This window comes from Molothrus aeneus, chromosome 6 (assembly GCF_037042795.1).
Source record: "Molothrus aeneus isolate 106 chromosome 6, BPBGC_Maene_1.0, whole genome shotgun sequence".
In the NCBI taxonomy this organism is placed as follows: domain Eukaryota; kingdom Metazoa; phylum Chordata; class Aves; order Passeriformes; family Icteridae; genus Molothrus; species Molothrus aeneus.
The window spans coordinates 40,185,131-40,204,245 of record NC_089651.1 but is presented as its reverse complement, the minus strand read 5'-3'; the positions used below and the strand labels follow the sequence as shown (position 1 = coordinate 40,204,245).

General features: G+C 47.7%; 1 protein-coding gene across 1 annotated transcript; it reads left to right on the top strand.

Moving 5' to 3' along the window:
- Positions 1 to 205: 205 nt before the first annotated feature.
- On the top strand, positions 206 to 16,989 carry TGFB3 (transforming growth factor beta 3). The gene is made up of 7 exons (XM_066551495.1): positions 206 to 920; positions 6,278 to 6,441; positions 7,720 to 7,849; positions 9,345 to 9,452; positions 10,232 to 10,403; positions 10,866 to 11,019; positions 13,351 to 16,989. Exons 1-7 carry the CDS (start codon positions 206 to 208, stop codon positions 13,507 to 13,509), a joined length of 1,602 nt encoding a protein of 533 aa, XP_066407592.1. The 3' UTR covers positions 13,510 to 16,989.
- The last annotated feature ends 2,126 nt before the right edge of the window (positions 16,990 to 19,115 follow it).

The window sequence follows — 19,115 nt, the reverse complement described above, 5'->3', positions numbered from 1 at the left end:
GGGAGCGGCAGTGTGCGCGGGCGGGCCGGTGTGGAGCGGTGTCGGTGTACGGACCAGGGCACGACGGTCAGCGGAACCCACGGGCGCGGCGGACGGCCCGGCGGCAGCGCTCTCGGCTGGGCGAGAAGCGCGGCGGTGCCACGCTCCCGGCCGCCAAGGGCCGGGCACCGGGCGATGTAGGGCGCGGGGCCCGGCGGGGGCATGAATGGTGCAGCGAGAGGGGCGGGCGCGGCGCTCCCCCCGCGGCGGCGGGGCGGTGCGGGCCGCTGACACGTGCGGCGGCGCGGCGCGGCGGGGCGCCCCCTGCTCTGCGGGGCGCGGGGCGGCGCATGGGGAAGGAGCGCGGCGCGGCGAGGCACGGCGCCTGCCGCTTCTCCTTGCGGAGCGCTGCCAGCTCTTCCTGGAAGTCCTGAGTCGCGCACGGCGCAGTGAGTTCATGCACCTCCTCGCCAAGCCTCAGCCCGCGGGTTCTGGGGAGGTTGCCGCCAGCACACCGCCCGGTTCCCCGCGCCCTCTCGCCGCCGCTCGGGGGTCTCTCCCGGAGGCCCCCGCTGCCGCCTCCTCACACATGAAGATGTACGTGCAAAGGGCTCTGGTGCTGCTCTCCCTGCTGAGCTTCGCTACCGTGAGCCTCTCGCTGTCGTCCTGCACCACCTTGGACCTGGACCACATCAAGAAGAAGAGGGTAGAGGCCATCCGAGGGCAGATCCTGAGCAAGCTGCGGCTCACCAGCCCGCCGGAGACCGCGGGGCCGGCCCATGTGCCCTACCAGATCCTGGCCCTCTATAACAGCACTCGGGAGCTGCTGGAGGAGATGGAGGAGGAGAAGGAAGAAAGCTGCTCTCAGGACAACACCGAGTCAGAATACTATGCCAAAGAGATTCATAAATTTGACATGATCCAGGGCCTCCCCGAACACAGTAAGTGCGGGACTCCCCCCGTGCCGGCCGGGGTGCCGCGCCCGCGGGGCAGAGTGCCCGGGATGCCGGGCGCGGGGGAGGGACGGCCAGCCGGGGCCGAGGGGCGCCGGGCCCCCGCCGAAGGGGCCGCTTCCCCGGCGGGGCGGAGGGCGCGTCTCCGCCCGGCCGTGCTCGGTACGGAGGTGAGCGGGAGCCGCGGGGCGGGGGGCGCTCGGCACGGCGCGGGGCTTTGCCGGCAGTGGGGAAGGTGGGTGGCGGGGTCCCGGAGCGGCATCGGCCCAGGCCCCGGCGGCAGCGGCGAGCCGAGCCCGTGCCTAGAAGCCCGTGCCTAGAGCCCTGACATCAGGACAAGGCGGCAAGCCGTGCGGGTGGCGGGGTGAATGCTGCGCACCGGGCGGGGAGACAGCGCAGGTCTGCTGTTTGGGTGACAGCAGGTATTCGGCCTCCTCCCCGAAGCTCCAGCGCCTGCCGCAGAGATACCGGCAACTGCCCGGTCCGTGCAGCACCCGCGCCGGCAGTCAGAAGGTGGAGAGGTGCTTGCTGAAGAGACTGCTGCTTGGAGGACACTGATGAAGATGTTACTCAGATAGTGTGAGCGTTCAGAGAGCGAGCAGAAGACAACAGGGATGCAGAGCAGGTGTAAAGCAGACAGTGATGCCAAAGGGACCCCCAAGGGAACACAGGCGCTGAGAAAACATGACAGATGTTGAGCAGGTGTGAAGCAGATGATGAGCAAGCCCAGATGTGGACACTAAACAGATTCAGGTGCAGAAGCTGAGCAGATACAGAGACTAAGCAGACATGAACTCAAAGCAGATTGCAGATGCTAAGCACATGTAGACACAAGCAGTCATTTTGGTTTGTTTGGGATTCCTTAGAATTGGAAGGTGCGGTCATACCACTATCCAGGGTGTTCTCCTGTGATGTTGTGCCACCCTGGGGACAAGATTTGAACACCAGCAGTTTTGGGGAGAAGCTGTGACTTGGTGGAGGCAGCCACAGAATGCAGTTACTCTGCCAGGTTTATGTTAATCTTGACGTATGATGAGCTGGAATAAGCTACAATTTGGTAATGCAACAAATTTTACTTAATCTTTAGCAGACTGCATTCCATATGGTTATATGATTAGCTCTTAGCTCAGCAGACACTGAGATTCAAGGAACAGAAAGGGCAAAGGTTACCTGTATTTCAGCGGTTTTGATCTACTGAAGTGTCATTTGTGAAACTATAAACATATATTATGGGAAAACCAAGTGTTTGCAAAATAGTACAGCCACACTATGCATTTTGGGAGGAAGGAGGTGGGGAAAACACAAAGCACAACAGTGGCAAATGAAGTTAGGGGTGTGGATTTGGCTAAAATTGAGGGGAAAGTGGAATGAAGAAACAGTGCATGAAAAGGAGTGATGAGTAGGGATTGTGGCTTTGGGAAAATTCCTGTAGAAACGATCCTGTGCCATGTGCCCATAGGATACTAGGTTCAAAAGACCAAGTAGTGCTGAGATTAAATTTCTGGGAGTGGGTAGTGTAGATGCCACCACCCAGAGAAAGAGGGAACTTTGTAATTTGGTCCCACCGGGGGAGACTAGCTCCAGACAGTTTGTGGTGGCAAGAGACATGCTCTTTTTGAAACCTGGGGAGTTTCATTGCTTACACCATGGCTGAATTTGGCCCCGGATCTTCAGAAGTGGCTGATGTTCAACTTTCCCATGACTCTGTCACTGTGCCAGGTGGTGATCTAAGAGCATGCTCTGAGCCAAAGCCTGTCTCCTGGGGGGGGGGGGGGGGGGGAAGGGGAGGACTACTCCATTGAAGGAACTGCAGTGATGATACAGACAAGTCTGAAATGTGTGCACACTCACACAAACTGTTCTAGCTCCAGACTATTAGTCAACTGTCATATTGGCTCGGAGAACTCATCCTTTTCAAAGATGCAAAGCCCAAAAGTGAGGAGAGCTGAGGAGCAAAAATAGCAGACGAGAGAGCCAAGTTCTCCATCCCTTCTCTGAGCTGCTTGGTGACTCACAGAATGGTCTTTTCCCCTGTGCCTCTCAGGTACACTGCCTCAATTTAAAGGGATTTTCTTTCAGAGAATAACTTACTTTTGACCAGCCATTCACTTCAGGGATCTCATAAAACTCATGTGATCAGATCTGACTTGGTTATGTTCAAGCTTGGGAAGCATCTGCAACAGTCCTGAAAATAGCTTTTTGCTTACCTTCCTGAGGGAAAAACAGATGCCATTTTCCAAGGCAGCTTGAGAGACAAGGCAATTAAAGTCATGGGTCACTAGGGCCAAGCATCTATTCCCTCCAAACCTGCCACCTGCAGAGTTGCAGATGGATCAACTTTTTTCTCTAAAGTTATGCAGCTTTGGCACGAAACACCTTGGTGATTTAGAGGTAAAATACAGCATGAGGCAATACCTGCTCACAGCCAGCCTACCCTTCCTTCTCATCGAACTTGAACTGCACAGCCATCAGCCTTCCTGGGGCTTGCCAGAAACAACAGCTGTTTCTGCTGGATCCAGCAGCATGTGGTGAGCCTGCACCTCATGTAGAGCAGTGGTAGGAAGGTGGAAGGTCCCAAAAGAACCTGCTCTCTCTATTACATTATCCACACAAAGAGGCTGCTGGTCTCATCACTGGTGCAGTGAACAGCTCTGGGTGCGACTCCACAGTAATAGCTGGGTCCAGTTGTGAGGCTGTGTCATACCAGACAGTCTGGCATGGGTGCACAGGGTGTCCAGGGTCCTGGTCTCCAGGCTTGGTTACTGCCACTGAGAGCTGTGGACTGGGAGAGCTTGCAGGAATATTGCCTCCAGGCTTTGTTCTGTGCTGGTGGTGAACAGGTCTGGATTCCAGTGTGATTAACACACCTTAGCTGGGTCTGGACCAAATTCCCTGAAAAATCCCCTTGCTCCCTTTGACTGTGACCTCGTGCAAAAAAGCACTTTGCCACAAAGCTGTCAAGTTTCCTGGGAGTGAGACCTCTATCCTGAGCCCCGTGCTAAGAGAAACAGACTCTAGCCTCCCAGGGCTTGGAATGAAACACTGAACACAGCTCCATTTCTGCATCACAGAGGGCTTGTTCCCAGGGTACAAAGGGAACATGACACTTTTAGGGAAGGGAAAAGAGCTATTACTGTTTTCATTGGGAAGGTCTCCCAAGAGCAGCACCTTGATGGTGAAGTAGGTAGAAAGCAATGTGGCTCTTTCTTTTACAGCAGGTGAATTACAATAGATGTAATGTCTTATCACCATGGCTGTCTAATTTAGCCAAAAGCATTAAGGAGATGATAACACATTAGGTGTCTTTCATCAGCTCTGTGTTGTAGGACCATATTTGCAGCTTCTAAAGAGATTGTCAGAAAAAGCACTGCTGTAGGAAACATACTGAGCTGGACTGACCAGTGGTCTGATGCAAAAAGGCATTTCTAACGATAATTGGGACACCCCTTACGGCCAGGCAGTCAGGTCTGAAATGAAAGGGCAGGCTGTTAACAGCACTATTAATAGGGCTAAATGTGCAAAGCAGCTTCAGGGGCTATTGAAACACAGTATCTGCCAAGCTCTAGGATACAGAACAGTAATCAGTGTTATACTTCAGCTAGAACATGTCTTTGGGCGCTTAATGAGAACTTGGGTTTTTGCTGGGCTTTTCTGCAGCATCAAGCCTTGAATTGGTCACAGGGCTGGAGTCCCCACAGTAGGAGTATGTGTGTGGCTGGGGTACTCCTTGTGTTGCAGGGTTTTTGGGCTGGGCAGGCCAGCTCGTGCCTGCAGTGGGATCTGGTCTCCTGGGATGTGTGAACAGCCACCTCTTCAATAACGGCTAGAGACTTTCCTGTGTGGGAATGCTGATCTGTTCAGTAGTAGTAATGACAAAACCTCCTCCAATTAAAGCCCAGTGTCAGCATCTGGTCATTAGCTTACTGAGTAAAATTTCAGCACCCTAAAAACACATCCTTGAAAACTGGCAGGGTCCTGCTTGCTGAATTTGTGTGTAAGACAAGAGGAAGACCTTAATCTCCATTGATATGAGTGAACATCAGTGTTGCTGAAATCAGAATTTGGCATGGGAGGTGAACCTCTGCAGTCAGGTGCTGTTTCACACTATCCCATTTTCAGAAGCTGTTTCTCAGGGGAAATACTTACGGTGAGATCAAAAAAAGGGCCTGCAGGACGTCAGGAATGTAACTTGAAGGTTGTTCCAGCTAGGGCTTCTAGCCTATTTGTCAAAGACTGGAACCATGCCTGGGAACAGGTGATAGTTTTTCTTTCTGTTTCTTTCTGTCCATTTGTTTAGAAGCAACTTAAATATCAGCAGATATAAGAGCCTCCTGCTGCATTGGACAACAGTCAGAGGTCATCTGAAAGGCTCTGCAGGGCTGCAAACAAACCTGCATGTGGACATGGAGCAAGAACTGCTTTGTCTTGTTTGCAGGAAGCTTTCACGATGCTAGAGACTTGAAGGCTAACAAGGTCAATAGGAGAAAAATGACAGCAACAACAAAGACTTCCATGAGACCAAAATGGTCCCTTTGAAGAAAGTGTTACTTGCTATTGAGGACTCTGTTTTGGACATTAAAGATTTTACCTCCTCTCTTTTGAGGCATCTGTGAAATGGGTTTTTCTGTTCAGCAGGCACACATGGAAGCAGAAAATTGCTGTATTATTTCCTGCTCATGTGTATCTCCACAGGCCCAGTACTATTAATGAAGTCCTTCTCCAGTTCATGAGTGAGAACCAATTTTAAACCCCAGTTCTTTCAGTACACATTGGATAATCACTGCCATAAAGTCTTTGACACCTCATGCTTTGTGGTTTTTGACACTGGGTGGCTTCCATTCTAGGAGGCAATGTCAAGATTTGTAAAACTAAGATTCAGCAGCTATGGGATCACTTTGTATGTAGCTTCGTGTCTCCTCATGAGCAGAGTAACAGCATCCTAGCTGTTGGGAATAGGCCCCACTAACTGCAAGTGAGATTGTCCCATTGCCTGGACTGGGGTTGTCATTTTGGATGCAGCCAACTCATGAGTATTAGCAACGTTTGATGAGCAGAGTTGGAAGACATAATAATAAACATACTGTGGTTGATCTCTACTGATTCTTCATCTTGTAGCATTGAAGTAATGATGGCAGTAGGGGGAATGTTTGCAAAATGTTGCAATGTAGACCGAATTTGAGTGAATTCATCCTGTGTTATCTCGAGCTAGGTAGCCATGCTTCACAGGTGGCAAGACTTTTGAATGACAAGTCTCTACTGGAAAGCTCTTTCTCAAACAATACTTACTTGAGATCCTGCCCCTCAGAGATGTGATTCTCAGTGTTTCTCTATTTTTTTTCTGCTAGATGAGTTGGGCATTTGTCCAAAAGGTGTCACCTCCAATGTGTTCCGCTTTAATGTGTCGTCAGCAGAGAAGAACAGCACCAACCTATTCCGGGCTGAGTTTCGGGTGCTGCGCGTGCCCAACCCAAGCTCCAAACGCAGTGAGCAGCGCATTGAGCTCTTCCAGGTGAGTATTCTTATCACCTTCCCCAGTCTCTGAGCCCAGAATAGCTTGGCTCCTTAATGGTTGTCTCAGCTGATATGTGGAAGCCCATAGAAGAGAGAAGAAAGTGCATGCTGTAACCCAGGCCTCTTCCACCATATGCAGTGATACAGTCACCTTCCTTTCCTTTTACAATGTGGTGCTGCCCTTTTCCCACTTGGAAGGGGAGCCCCTCATCAGTGGAGCAGCTCTGACCCTTCTGTCACATCATGTGTAGGACCCTTGGCAGTCTTACTCCTTTGACTTTTGCAGACAGTTGGTGCTAATTCAATGGATGGAGCTCTCTGTCTTGTCACTGATTTACTAGAAAAATAGTGCTTGCTTTCTATGTTCCCTTCAGCAGTAGCTCCCCAGAAGCACAATTCAGGCCACCTGTACTTATCTGGAGTTTTTTTTTAACCTAGGGACTGACAGAATAAGGTATGGTTCAGGCTTGGAAGTGGTAATAGGCTGAACTGGACCACCTAATGATACAGCTTAGCATCCAGGCAGCACATTCCCACAGGCTCATGTCTGTCCACTTTTCCATAAGAGTGCAGCTAAAATTGTGTTTGGGTGGCACTTCTTGAGGACTTCCTGGAATCCAGCATCAAAGGTCAGAGCAATTCTCTACCAGATGACACAACTGACAAGGAGGTGTTCTCAGAGCTTCTCCATAGGTTCAGTGGTCTGTGGGTCTGCAGGAAGGAACACCTTGAATGTGCTGTGGTTGTTTGTCTGGAAGTGGAAAGAGATGTCAGAGCAGAGGCAGAGGTCTCCAAACCTGAACAGCCCTTTTGTGTTTTGACAAAAGTTGGAATGTAGGGCACCTGAAAATGCCAAAGGGAGAACTCAATAAATTGGCTTCCTGGGCAGGTGACTTGTGGCCAGATGCTGCATTTACCACTGGTGGTTCTACTCTGAAATCCAGATCCATATTGCACAGCTGCATACAAAAACAAACCCATCCATTAAATGAATTGCCATGTGCTTCTGCCTCTCTATGTGTCCCTAAACAATTCTCAATTGAGAGAGGTGGGCTGCTTAGGATACAGAAATAAGCACTGTGTAGATCTCTGGAGTTCAAGTTGGTTGTGAAGCATGTCCTTCTCACCTGACCCAGGGTATTCCTGGTGTCTCACTTGCCAAGACCAACTTTCTAAATTAGTTTTTAGCAAGCTAAGGGGAAAAAAAAAGACTAAAGGCCATCCCTTCCTTCTGCATGGCACTGGCTGATTTTTTCCACCACTCCTTCTGACACAGATCCTTCGGCCAGATGAGCACATAGCGAAGCAGCGGTACCTCAGCGGCAGGAATGTGCAGACACGGGGCTCCCCTGAGTGGCTGTCCTTCGATGTCACCGAGACCGTGCGTGAGTGGCTCCTGCACAGAGGTAGGGGTCTTAGCTGCACTGTGTGGCAAGGCATCCACAGAAATGGGGATCAATGCTCATGGAAGTATCTTTCTGCTCCCCTTGTTGCAGGAGCTTGGTTCACAGAGAGGACAGGTTCTTTCAGTCTGAGAACAAGCTTTCCTCCAGAGAGCTTCCTCAATGTCTGACATTTGCTATATTCCTGCCTCTTTTCCTGGAGGCCCCACCATGTAGCTCTGTGTGCTGAGTCAGAAGAAGGATTTATTCCTTGGAGGAAATTCTTTACAGCTAAGCTCAGAGGGGACCCCTCTGCTTGTCTAAATGATCATAGAAAATGAGAAATGCTTTGCTTACATTTTGATGTGAATTAGAGCAAATGTAGTATAGGAAAAAGCAGCAAGGATCCTGGTTTATTTAGCTGTGTACAGCTTGTCAGGTATAAACGTGAGGAAATACCAGAGGCTGACACACCTAGACAGCTGGAGGCTTTAACACTGCAGAGAACACACCTCTGCCAGTGCTGGACAGCCTAACAGATAGTTACAGGGCAGTTCCCAGCAAGAACACTGACCCCATTCACAGCTGGAGCACAAGGCATCACCACTCACAGCTGGACTGGCCTACACAGATAGAAGCTAGGTGCCACTGAAGACTGGAATGCAGGTACTGGCAAGCAGCTGCTCCCTGGAAGGGTAAGCTGTGAGCTTGCAGGCTCCTCCTATTTCAAGCAATCTAAGTTGTGCCCTGATGGCTGAAGCTCAGAGCTGGAACTGCAGCAAGCTCTGGGCAGGCACACTAGCTGACAAGACATCACAGAGTATATATGGTGCTAGGCACCTTGTCAATGCCCCAGGAAGCCAGATGTTTTAATTCATGGCACAACATAAAAAAGGAGCTTTCATAAGAGTCTTATGTTCCTGTAGTCAGGCCCACACAGCATGACTGGTCCAGGAAGTTATTATGAAAGTAGATTTGCCTCTGGAAAGTCTGTGTGATTGAGACTGCTAGCAGTTCAATAAAACAGGAGGTTGCAGCTGCTGAGAAGAATGCTTCCAGTAAAATTACTTGTCCATATCCAACTTGCTTATTTTCAGATTTCTCCTTCAGACACTAAGCAGAAGCCAGATAATAGGTACTGAGGATTGTGAAACTGATTTAAGATACCAAAAGCCAGCTCTTCAAAATACTTGTTTTCCCAGGGAAGCTCCTTGAAGCTCACAAATGTTTTTGGATGCTGAATAGCCTAAAAAAAGTAACAAGAAGCACCCTTCTTACCTCTCTAGAAAGTTCCCTTTAGCAAGAACAAGGCTTTTGGCAAAGCTGAAGCTACTGGATTTTTCTTTCTGCTCTTCCCAAGGCAGCATCTGTTCCTCAAATCTGATAACACTCCTGACTTTGAGACCAACTCATTGTCTAGGGGTTAGCACAGCTGTGTAAAACTTCCTTAAAACTTCTTTATGCCAGGAGCTGTCCCAGCTGAGAAAGACTGTTTCTCACGGAGTCATCTTCTTTGCAGAGTCCAACCTTGGCCTGGAAATTAGCATACACTGTCCTTGCCATACTTTTCAGTCCAACGGGGACATCTTGGAGAATTTGCATGAAGTCCTGGAGATCAAGTTCAAAGGTGATAAAGAGCTGGGTTAGGGGAGGTTGTTGGGGAAGGGAAAGCCTCAAGCATATAAAGAAAAAAATGAGGTCTTGCTTTGTGTATTCAAGCACTTCACATTGTGTAACATTTGTCTTAAAACATATCTGGGTTTGTGTGTTCATTCTATGGGTATATCCACTATATACATAGGTTACAAAAAGAAGTAAGGGCAGGCTGGGTGGGTTTGCATGAGTGTCTGCAGAAAGGAGTAATTTTATATTTCAGTGTCTCTCTGGGAAGTTCAACTTGATGCCTTCTCAGATTTCCACAGAGGCTCTACTTTGCAGTTAGAGTGACTGAAACACAAGGAAGTTAGGCATTCTGTGTGAGGTGGCTCAGAGAGTCAGTGGCTTGGCTGGCCTAAGAACTAGGAACCTCCTGGCTTGCAGCCCTGGGCAGCAGCCACTGGCCCCCACAGGCTCCATTTCTGAGGCTGTTCCGCAGAGTGCCAATTATCTGACATCTTCTTTAAACCATTCATCTTCCTGCCTATCCTGGGATTCAAGCCAGGAGTGAGTGGATGGATTAATGGCCCCACCAGCAGTTTGCAAATGGTAAAACAGGTGGCCCATAAGCCTCTATTTCAGGCCTGCAACAGTCAAATTTACCAGAAATAAAGGGGTCTCTGTGAGGCAAGAAGTAGACATGCTGCCTGAACCTGGTTCAAGAGCAAGCATGAGAGTGTTAAATTGAAAAGTCTTGTTGCATTCTTGCAACATTGCTGATTTCTTCTTTGTGGATCCTCTTTTTTGAAGGCATTGACAGTGAGGATGACTATGGCCGCGGGGACCTGGGCCGCCTGAAGAAGCAGAAAGACTTGCATAATCCCCACCTCATCTTGATGATGTTACCCCCACATCGACTGGAGAGCCCCGTGTTGGGAAGCCAAAGAAAGAAACGGGCCCTGGATACCAACTACTGTTTCCGGTAAGTGAGAAGGGATCCTGCTGGGACCCCATGCCTGGGGCAGGCAGGCCGGGTGAGACTCCATGCCACTGGAAAAGGCAGAGCCCTCCGGGGGTTGTGTCACAAGGGCCACTGGCCAGCTCAGCAGAGTTGTTCTGTGCTTCTGGCAGAGCCACTGGTTCAAAGAGATCCACAAGGCTGTGCTTCCAGGAGCACAGGCTGAGCGGGACCTGCAGCAGCCCCATGCCAGTTGCTGGAGCAGCTGGGTCCTGCCTGGCAGGGGTGGTGGGAAAGCTGCCTGGCAGCAGCAGCGCCCCTGAGCCGCCACCGCTGCCTGGCTGTGCTGCTCCTGGTGCTTGGCACACGCAGCCACCACATGCCACCAGCACTGCTGCTATGAGTCCTTCTGCTCAGGAAGCTGCAGCTCACAACTGCATGTAAGGCCCCCCTTTAGATTCACTGTGCTTCACTACTGTGTTTCAGGAACCTGGAGGAGAACTGCTGTGTGCGTCCTCTGTACATCGACTTCCGACAGGACCTCGGCTGGAAATGGGTCCACGAGCCCAAGGGCTACTTTGCTAACTTTTGTTCAGGCCCTTGTCCGTACCTCCGCAGCGCAGACACCACTCACAGCACGGTACATCCACTAGATTATCCTGCCAGGGCTTGTGGCTATGATTGCCTTCCTCCCTAAGTCTGATCAATATCCAGTCTTTCCAAAGCAGCATAAGCAGTTCAGATCAGTATTTGTGAAAAACCTTCCAAGGAAACTGCAGAAAAAAGCCTGGGTGGTTCAGCAGGGAAAATGTGCTTGCTTTGGAGTCAGTACTGAGTCTGCTTTCAGGCAAATCTTGATGAGGAAGATGCTGTTGTCTCTTAGATAAGATATGAAAGAGCAGAACTGATGGTTTTAGGGTACTTACTTGGCAGTGGCCATAGTATTAACTGAATTGTTCACATCAAAATCAGTTCTGGTAATTATCTTCTTCCTAAATTTCTCCTGCAGTTTGCACTGGACAGAGGATTTTTCTACACTCTGTGCCAGGTTGTTATGAAAAACTGTTGTGCAATGGCATATGCCTGCCATCTGCTCCTAAAGGGCAGCTATAGCTCAAAAGTGTAGGGAAATCCATGTCCATTTCCAGAAGTGAAGACAGCCACTCAGTAGGATATCCTTTTTCACAGGTATCCTTTCCAGCTGCATAAATCCTACCTGACCTACAGCAGGGAGGAGGCTACTAGGCAGTGAGATTTTTGAGTGAAAACTTGGCAGAAAGCAAATGTCTTTAGGTAACTTAAGCACAACCTCTGGTCAGCCTTTGGGAAGAATGCAGTCTGAGCCTGGCTAGAGCAGAAAAAAAATAAAAGTAATAGAATAACACAGGCATGGGAGAAGTATTGAGAGAGACAGATTAAGGATCAGACAGTCTACTGCTGAAGCAGGAAAAGTCAGAGGAAAATCCTGTGTGCTTCTGCCCACAAGAGTCAAAAGGCAGCAATCCAGATAATGCAACAGCTCACTAGCAAACTAACTTCAGATTTCACTAAAAAAGTCACTGGAAAAAACAGATTCAGCCGAAGAACAAATAACTAGGTAAGGATGATATTTCAGAAAAGATTCTAACATTTTTTTGACAGTCTGCATAGCAGTAAGGTTCAATGAAGCTCAAGGACTAATATCAGTGGGAACAGCTGATCTGTGGGAATGAAGAAGTGAACAGATGCTGGGCAGTAACCACAAGACAAAGCAAGGGAATTAACAGCTTTGAAAGGGTAATGGGCATGTAGCTTTACCATCTGGTTGTCCTGAGAAGCTCTCCAGAAGGTAACTGGACTGAATCAGTGTGAGAGAAAGGAGACTTTAGAATGACTCCTAATGATCTTAAACAACAAAGGAAATGAGCAAGCGTTAAGGTCAGTGAAGTGATCAAAGAAAACTTTACAATATAGCTGCTGACAGCTTGCAGGCAACACTTAGGAAAGACATGATGAAAAGAAAAACTCACCAGTCTAACTTGCTGTTGAGTAGTGGCTCAGAGCACATGGTACCCTGTGGTACAGCCAGGGCTACTTTGCTTAGGATCCCAGAGAGTTTCTACCACAACAGTAGTGATTCCATGGGTCCAGATGATAGAACAGGATGTATTCTTAGCACCTCTCATCTCCAAAGACTGTAAAGTACTTCAAATAGAATGTACCAGACCCTGTCATTTATACCAGATAAGCACTGAAGAGACCACACTAGTGCAGGTGAGATCATGCTCACTGCTGAGAAGTGGTCACTTCTGGCAGGAAAGGTGGCAGCTGTTCTGTAGTGGTTACATGGCTGTAGTGTAGAGTCATCTGTGGGCTGGGGCCAGCTGGGAGGAGGAATCCAGTGGGGTCCCACAGGACTGTCCTGGCTCCAGTATTACAGTGTCATGACTTGGAGGATGGAGTGGAGGGACAAAGCATCAGACAGTTCAAAGGTGGGAGGGAATTGTGGATACTTGAGAGGACTGGCATCCATCCAGTGCTATCTGGAGATGTTGGTTGAAATAAGCAGCACTGATAGTCTTTCTTCTGGTTTCTTTAATAGAATCCAAGACAGCATGGCCCCAGGCTGGTTACACCCAACCTTGTTAAAAGCAAAAATTGTGACACACTGCTGTACCAAATTAGAGATGAAAGGAGACTACTTGCACTCCTTCAACCCTCAGGCATCAGTCACAGAGAGCAAGGGTATTACCATTAGGAAAAAAAACCAAAAAACAAAAAACTCCTAAGAGTCAGGCCAGGGCAGGTGAGACCATTTAGAAGCAGGCCGTGATCAGGAAGTGACAGGGGAGTATTACTCATCTCAGGGAAATACCCTCTGATGAGTCTAGTGCAAACACCTCAAGACTTGTTGACTTGGCAGCCCCTTCCTGTCCTCAACCAATTTAAATGTATTCCTGACCTTGTCACGACACTTCCTTTGTTCCTGCAGGTGCTGGGTTTATATAACACGCTGAACCCTGAGGCATCTGCTTCGCCCTGCTGTGTTCCCCAGGACCTGGAGCCACTCACTATCTTGTACTATGTTGGGAGGACCCCCAAAGTGGAGCAGCTCTCCAACATGGTGGTGAAATCCTGCAAGTGCAGCTGAAAGAACCCCTGGCCCACCCAAAGCCAAGGAAAAAACTGTCAGCACCCACTCTCCTGCTCCCAGGCTAACACAAAGAGAACTGGGGGTCAGAGACTACGCATGCTGAGGGCCAAGTGCCAAACCTTGAGAGTCTGGCAGCCCTTGGGGATTTCTTCTGGAACACTCCTTGGTCGTCTTGGCAGTGTAATGTTCCTTCTAGGAAGTACTTTGGTGACACAAAGGCCACACTCTCCAAAATGGCTGGACAGTTGGTGCAGAAGAAAAGGATAATGTGGAAGAACTGCAGTGTATTTGAATGCTAGGTGGTTGAGATGGGAAAGCAAGAGAATGAGAAAGCAGATGAAAGGAAGAATGGAAAAGGGGAGATGTTTTCTATTCTTGCTTTAGCTATCTTAAGACCTCAGCCCTCCCCATTAGCCTGAAGTATTAAAGGTTTTCCCTGTAGGAGGAATTTTTGAAGGTTTCCTTAGAGAAGGAAAATGCACCAAGCAGGGAAGCTGCTAAGAGAAGTGCTCAGAGATAAATTTAAGACTTTTGTTCCTCAGAGCTGTGCTCCAGGAGTCCTGCAACTGAAACTGTGTCTGCAAAAACCTCTAAGTTCAGTTGACAGATCCTGGCTATTGGGTTCCAAATGCAAACTGCAAGGCTCCCAGTCAGCCTACCAAGGGTGGGCAAATACAAGGAAAGAGGGTGCTGAGTCCATTTTCAGAGTGACTGAAGTCTCCATTCAGCTCTTTTAGCTTCCTGGAGTTTCTAAGAGATGATTTCGGGGTCAGAGCAGGAGCATCTGTGGGTACCTGAATACTGGGCCTATTCATTTGTGATCTGACACACCCTGAAGACCTCTTGTCTGTTGTGGTTTCTGAGGGCTTTGGGGTGTCTGCACCTGTTCTGCATGATGACCTGAACTTGGTCTCACCTGCCAAGACTTAAAAAATAGTAATCTCAAAAACTTTGTAAAAAATAAATATTTGGGGGGTGGGGGGAGATGCTAACTTTTTCATAAGCAAGTTTTTTGTTGGAGGGTAAGATGATTTGCTGGTTTTAAACTGCTACTGCTGTGGCATACTCAGTCTAAAATTTTTACCCTTTCCAAAATGTTTCTTCAAAAGAACAGATAGAATTTAGGTCAGCAAGAAAATTCCAAAATGGAACTTTCTTATTACCCTCAAACTGTACCTGGTGTAAATGAGCCCCGTTCCAACCTAGTCCTTCAGACATGTACATCACTGCTGGCACCTGCTTTTGATAGATTCATATAAAGCTCCCCTCAAACATAAAACACTTTCAACAATACTGTTTAAATATCCAAGGCAATGCAGTTGCCACAGCTGACAAATGTTGTATGTCCATTTGAAGATATATATGGTCTGCCAGTACAGACCTGTACATCCATGTATATAACACACCCTTCCTCTCATGTACTGATTTCATGCTCATAAAAAAGATTACAGATGCTGTCCAGGCAAGAAATCAATGTAGTCCTTTACATGGGCTTTTGCAGCCATAGATAGTTCCAGAGGTAAAAATCTCTGGTGCTGAATGCCACATGAGACTCAGAGGCTGTCTCTGACTTGCCAAAACACAGCTACTCAAAAGCCCTGTTCTAGAGACCACAGAGGTTCGTCCCTGTCTCCTCCCATTTCCTGGTCCCCAGCAACTGAGTGTAAAATGACACCTAGCTGGTTAATCCCTTGTGGCCAGGGCTCTCCACAGCCAGCTCAATCCAGCTCTTCCATCAAGCCCTTCACAACAGTGGCTGCTTCCACATAGCTCATGTGAGGCTGCCAAACTGTGTAAACTCAAATGTCTTAATAAACCATAAACAGCCCTTCCTGAACCATCACCAGCTGGTAGATGTTAGCATGGGTGGGTCACTGAAGGCAGCCTGCCAACCTGTGTGCCATTTTGGCCAGGGCCCACATATCCTGATAGAGGCACTACCCAGTGCTTTATCCTTTTCATCTCTGGGACTCCCTGACATGTGTGATTGGTGTGAAAGCTCTGATCAGCCCTGCAGCACAACAGTATTGCTGTGCCCTGTGCACCTCTCCATGCCCAGGCTTCCCTGCCACCTGCCCAGGGAGGGAGCAAATAAATACAGCACCAGAAATGTACTAGCTGCAAGAGAGTGTGTGTGTGTGGGAGAAATCCAGATGCCTATTGGCATAGGAATTCTCTCTGATCTCCTTTTAGTAGCAGCCTCAAGGGAGGTTTTGGTTTACAAGCTGCAGTCTGTTCTTTGGTCATTGTTCCTCCTGAGCCCTGGGCTGGCTTCCTTGCTAATAAACAGGGAAGCAAGGAGGGGGAGCTGCAAAGGCTTGAGCTAGAACACTTGCACACTCAAAGTTCTGTGTGGCACTTGGAGCACATCAGAACCACCCAGGATTAACCCTGGCAGCCCCTTGCAATGGGACTGTCTTACTAGCCCTTGTTCACTGTTGCTCCTCAGTGACAGGAAGGGGTGGCAGAAAGACCAAGCCTTGTGCCTCTTGGCAAAGGAGACAAAATGGCAATGGAAAATCAGGAGTGAAGACTCCTGGGGTGTCCAACCAGTATAGACACAGGTATACTCATGGGAACAATAATTTTTGAAATCAAACACATTTCAGTTACTGCTTTTCTGTTCAGCCTTCCATTTCTGTAGCAACATTTGAGAATTAGATTTGTGAGACAGGCTCTGAATTCTTCTTAAAATGGAAGTAACTTTTCTAGGGGTGTTTCAGCTATAATTCAGCAACAAACTATACTAGCTACATGGGGCTTAGTAACAGATTGAACAGGAGTAACGCTCCTGGGTGCAAATGTACCAAAATGTTTCAGGACACTTGTGTGAGAAGGCAGAAGGCAGTTACTGTGTTGTTACTAGCTAGCAAATTGAAGAAGACAATGGGAAAGAAAAAGTGGGATCTTCATTGCCAACACTGAATACAGCTCTCAACAGTTCCCTTTTGTTGTTTTCAGAAACAAACAAAAGCTGATGAAAACAATCCCAGCACAGTTTGTCTCTTTAACAAAGATCAATGGTTAGAAAGAGTGAAAAAACCCTATTCTGCAGTGCCATAAGGCAGATCCTACACAGATGATCAAACAACCATCTGTGCAGCCCCTGTTTCTCTGTGGCAAACTATTACAGTTTTGCAAAAGGCCTAGACCTGAACTTGAACACCTTGTTTTTCAGGCTGTAGTGCACTGTAGAGCTCTGAGAGGAACACCACTTCAGTGAGTACAGAACGTACATTTTTACCTCAGCAAAGAATGCTCTTTGCAGACTAAATGAGTCTTTGTCCCCTGGGCTTTGAATTGGATGGGCTTTAGCAATCCCACTGCACTTACATAAAGCCCATCCCTGTTACCACTGTGTGAACTGGGATATGCTGCTTGGTGTTTCACCTTTCCATATAACCAACAGACATGAGTACCCTCAGTGAGAAAGATGGACTGTGCCCAAAAGTAATAAAAGACAAACATACCTGTCCACTCCTCTGGCAATATCATAGCTCTGTTCTGCTGGGTCCTGGGATGTCTCATATCTCTGCTGTGGCTATCAAATTTTCATTTTCTCAGTTCACAGATCCTTATCTTATCTTTCTGTGCTGCTCTGAAGCTTTCCTTATCTGTGACTAGAATGTCCTCACCAGAACAAAGATTCAGGAGGTTTGGCTCAGGTTTCTTTGTAAATGCAATCACTACAGCCATCCCATGAAGAGGATCCATTGCAATGTCTTAGGAGGCAGATGTCTTCAATATGTTCTCAAGTCCAATGCACGGCAGCTTGAGTATCACAGTGACCAGAACACAACTCTAGAGACAGCTCCACTGTGCAGAAAAGGTTTTTTCCTCATTACAAGTGTTTATAGTGGCATACAAAAGAGCATCTCTGTAGTACTGGCTTGTCTTCTCTAATAGGTGATCAAAAGACAATGAAGTCAATCATGAAAATACAGTTTTCAATGCATATGGAGTCAACAGTGTGGTATCTACACACTTGGAAAACTATACTACTTTGTGGTCTTACTGGCTGCCTATAATCTACATTAATTGTGGTTTAGAATAATAGCAGCAATTTGGATCTAGTGCAAGGATGCAAATACGCCTTCTAATTCTTTAAAAATAATATCTATTATATTTTACATTCAAAATCAGTAGAAAATATTGGTCAAAAGCTGTATAAAATTACTATGTTTAGTAAAAGAAAACCTGGACTTTCAGATCTCTGCTTTACCAGTATTTTCTTTTGCATATAGGGAATTAACTTAAATCCTGGTTAACTTCTTATGCAGTTCCAGAAGTGAAGATGGAAACAACAAACCTCAGTGTCTCTTGTCCTCTCTTGAAGAGAGGCTTCAGACACAAATGCAAGATCCTTTATCATGTAACAAGTCAACATAGAAGAGATGAGACAGTTTACTCATTATGAAATAGATTGTCTTAGAAATGAATTCTGGTGTATCAAGAAGAAATACAGCAAATGAAAACTGTTAATTAATAATTGCCATTTTCTAAATGACAGTAATGCATTTGAGATGCCACTTATGCCACTTATGCCACAGAAAGAATATGGTACGGCACTTTGGATGTCACAGTGTGTTTCCAGGAAAGAACAACTTCCAAGATTAAAGATCTCAGTAACTTGGCTGCTTTATAACACCCCTATGTAGGACTAGGTTTCTTAGACAGACACAGAGATGGTCTAAAGGCATTCAACCATGCAACTGGGCCCTTTCCACTACTGGCCTATGATTTAATGAAAGATGCACTTAGGGATAAGGCCCTTATCCCTATCTAATGGCATAATGGTTTCTTTACAGCTGTGGTTTATGGCAAACCATTCTTTCCCTCCTTCCCTCTCCCTCTACCCTCCCCATTATTGGTTTCCCACATCCTGCAAACTTAGTGACCAGCTTCCAGGCAGAAACTCTGTCCCCTAGGCTGGTTTATGCTGCTATTGTTAATTTAAACCAAGCAATACCAAGTGGTGCTTTCTGAAGACAAAGACTCATTTCTCCCTCTTTCAGGAAGCTTGTGATCTTTGTAAAGGGTGATATTCTTTGCCTCTCATTCCACTTAGTTGACTAGGAAAGATCATAGAATGGTTTGGGTTGGAAGGAACCTTAAAGATAATGTAGTTTCAACCCCCTAGCATGGATAGGGACACCTGTTAGACTATGTTGCTCAGAGCTTCATCCAGCCTGGCCTTGAACATCCCCAGGGTTCCAGCATCCATGTTTTCCCTGGGCATCCTGAGTGCCTCACAAACCTCACAGTAAAGAATTTCTTCCTAATATCTAATCTAAAGTTACTCTTTCAGTCTGAATCCATTCCTTCTGGTCCTGTCACTACATGATGTTGTAAAAAGTCTTTTTGTCGTGTAGGCTCCCTTCAGGTACTGGAAGGCCAATTAGGTCACCCTTAAGCCATCTCTTTTCCAGGTTGAACAAACCCAATTCTCTCACTCTGTCTTCACAGAAGTGCTCTGTCCCTCTGATCATCTTCGTTTCCCTCCTCTGCACTCGCTCCAACAGTTCCCTGCTCTTTCTGTTGGGGACCCCAGAGCTGATGCAGCCCTGCAGGTGGGCTCTCACCAGAGCAGAGCAGAGCAGAGC